Raw genomic sequence first — 2,665 nt, 5'->3', positions numbered from 1 at the left:
TGTGTGTGTGTGTGTGTGTGTGTGTGTTTTTAAAACATCGGCCACTCAATCGGTTATCAGAATTTGATCCTGCCCCATATTTGAATCGTATCGGCCTAAAAAATTCCCTGTCAGTGGGGCCCTACTCCGAATAGTGCTGGGAAAGAAAATTCTTGATTTTGCATAATTATCCTGACGCTCCCCGAAATGTAGCTCGCGTCCTGCCCTCCATAGAGTTTGGCTCTTTATGAGTTTTTGCACTAAATGAGGCGGGCAAAGCTTCCCCACTCGGCCTCAGTGTGAAGCCTCCAGCGGCAGAATCCAATCCCGCCGACAAGATGACCGACTTTGCTCCGTTCTCACAAGCCTGACAAAGCCACCCGGCCCTCGTGCGCTGGACCCCCCGCCCCCAAAAAAACGCCAACCCTCCCCTCCCCGCTTTTCCCCTCAGCGGCTTCTGTCGGAAGATATTGAAAAAGAGAAGGGGCCAGGATTAATGTGTAATTAAAGGAAATTTGGAAGGGTGAGATGTTGCGGAATGTTAGATCAGTGGCTGGAGCGGTGTGGGGTGTCCTTTAGGAAAGCTTCATTGATTCAGGACAAAAAAAAAAAGAGGGAGAGAAGAGGAGTAGAGAGAGCGGGTGCTGCACCGCCTCCTCTGTCTGCTCATTTATCAAGCGGGGGGCCTGACAGAAAGTTCACAGCTTGGCCTCTGTTTTCATGGCACACAATGGAGAGCGACACTGTTTGCTAAAGTTCCTCCACCCGCGGCCCGACCCTTGGAGATGGCCACAAAAAAAAAGGGTGGGGGACAGTGGGAAACTTATCATTTATGGCTGTTCAATAAGAACTATAGACAATGTTTCTGTCATCGTCAAATGTGCGAATGTCTCAGCTACGAAAAGTGCACACTCAGCATCGTTTTGTTTTGAAACAGATTATCAGACAACAGTTTCCAGCACTAACCACCAGACGACTCGGCACGAGGGGGCAGTCAAAGTAAGTTGCTTTTTGTCTTGCGTCATCTTAAGTTCCAATTATTTAGGTTTCATTATTGTTGTTGTTGTTTTTTTCGCACAGATTTATTTGTTCATTTGTTTCAGGTTAATTTCCTTCACTTTATTTTCATTAATTGGAAAGTCTTTTATTTTCCTTTTTTTTTGTATTCAGTATTTTTTCATTTCATATTTTTTCTAATAAAAAACATTTTTTTAGTTAATTTACTGAGATTTTCTTGTTATTTGGAGATCTCAAAACAATTAATTGATAAACAAACTATCGATTAAAGATGATAATTGATTAATTGTTGATTAATCTTTGCACCTCTACTATATATATATATATATATATATAGAGAGAGAGAGAGAGAGAGTCTCAAATGCAGGTTACGGACTGGCCATTCAATATTTTTGCAGAAATTTTCCTTATTTTTTATTGTGTTTGATTGTTTGTTTGTTTTTTAACAACAATGCTATTTTTCGTTTTTCAAAATCATGTAACAAAAAAATTGTAGGTTTTGTTTTGCAGAGTTGCTGGAACGGTTTACTGCTTTTTTATGCAATACAATTTGAATGGAGAACATTTCTTTTTTTTTAATATGAGAGCAAATTGAGTTCTGACCTTGGTCATGGAATGACTTCGACTTTCAGGATAATTTGTTCCCGGTGGAGGTCTTTGCTCCCCAGAGTGGCAGTTTACTTTGTTTGTGCCCTTTCCATTTCGCATAATTGGTTTTGTTGGGCAATATAACAGAGGTCGGCAAACAGAGATGATGACGCCTGACAGGCAGCAGCTCTGACAGTGCTCCTCACGCACTTGAAAAGAGCTTGTTATCCAGGAATGCCGGCCATGCCAACATTTGATGTCATGAGGCCCCTTTGTAATCATGGAGGTGAGGGCTTCGATCAGCCTGCACTGGAGGCTTAGGGGCAATGAATGACGCGCCCTTCAGTGGTTACCCCGCCTCAATCACCTCGGTCTCCATTTCAAGGGTTTGACGGGATGATCTTGAGCAGAAGCAAACAGTTGGCGTCTGTCCTGCGTCAAACGTCCGCTCGCTTCCACCCTGGTGACGCACGCACATGACAAACTAGCAAATCATCTGGTTGGCGACTGGCTCGTTTGTGCGCCAGCTATTGTCAAAAGCTTGTCAGACTTTATGTCTAACTTTTGTTTTTTTTTTGTTTTCTTAGACAGTTCAATAAGCAGTTGAACTGTCAATTAAAACAGTGTTTCACAACCTCTTTTGAGCCAAGGCATACATTTTACTTGAGAACTTTCACAGCACAACACCAAATGAAAAAAATCTGTACAGTGGTGTCCAGGGACGTTGCTGGGCCCAAAATTTGGCCCCGGGAATAGGCACCGACAGCAGCCATCGCTTGAAGAAAAATAATTGTAGAGAGAGAGAGAGAGAGAGAGAGGGCGCGGTGGGATAATGTGGTGAGAAGTTGCTGACAGCTCGTCATGCGTCGCCCCTGTTGGTGCTTTAATTTTTTTTCTTGACCATGCTCGGAAGTCAAATCACCCGTATGTCCAATTGGTATTTGAATAATAAAACTAGCTCTCTATGCAGTGAAACTCCTCTACAACGAAACCTACATGGGCGAAAATACCCCCTAGTGTGAAAAAAATTTCATGCATGAAAGCCATTCCCACTTTTTTGCTTCCCCTACAACAAAAAGTC

At 42.9% G+C, this 2,665-nt stretch overlaps 1 protein-coding gene across 3 annotated transcripts in view; it reads left to right on the top strand.

Annotated features, from left to right (window-relative positions):
* Window positions 1-2,665, top strand: part of rfx4 (regulatory factor X, 4) — a 25,314-nt gene that overhangs the window by 10,649 nt on the left and 12,000 nt on the right. For all 3 annotated transcript variants that reach the window (XM_019895717.1, XM_019895722.1, XM_019895730.1), the window contains exon 5: window positions 917-978. In XM_019895717.1, the coding sequence (XP_019751276.1) occupies window positions 917-978 (62 nt within the window). The remainder of the gene's footprint in view (window positions 1-916; window positions 979-2,665) is intronic.

This window comes from Hippocampus comes, unplaced genomic scaffold, assembly GCF_001891065.2.
Source record: "Hippocampus comes isolate QL1 unplaced genomic scaffold, H_comes_QL1_v1.1 scaffold570, whole genome shotgun sequence".
NCBI lineage: Eukaryota > Metazoa > Chordata > Actinopteri > Syngnathiformes > Syngnathidae > Hippocampus > Hippocampus comes.
This window is presented reverse-complemented; position numbering and strand designations above follow the sequence as displayed.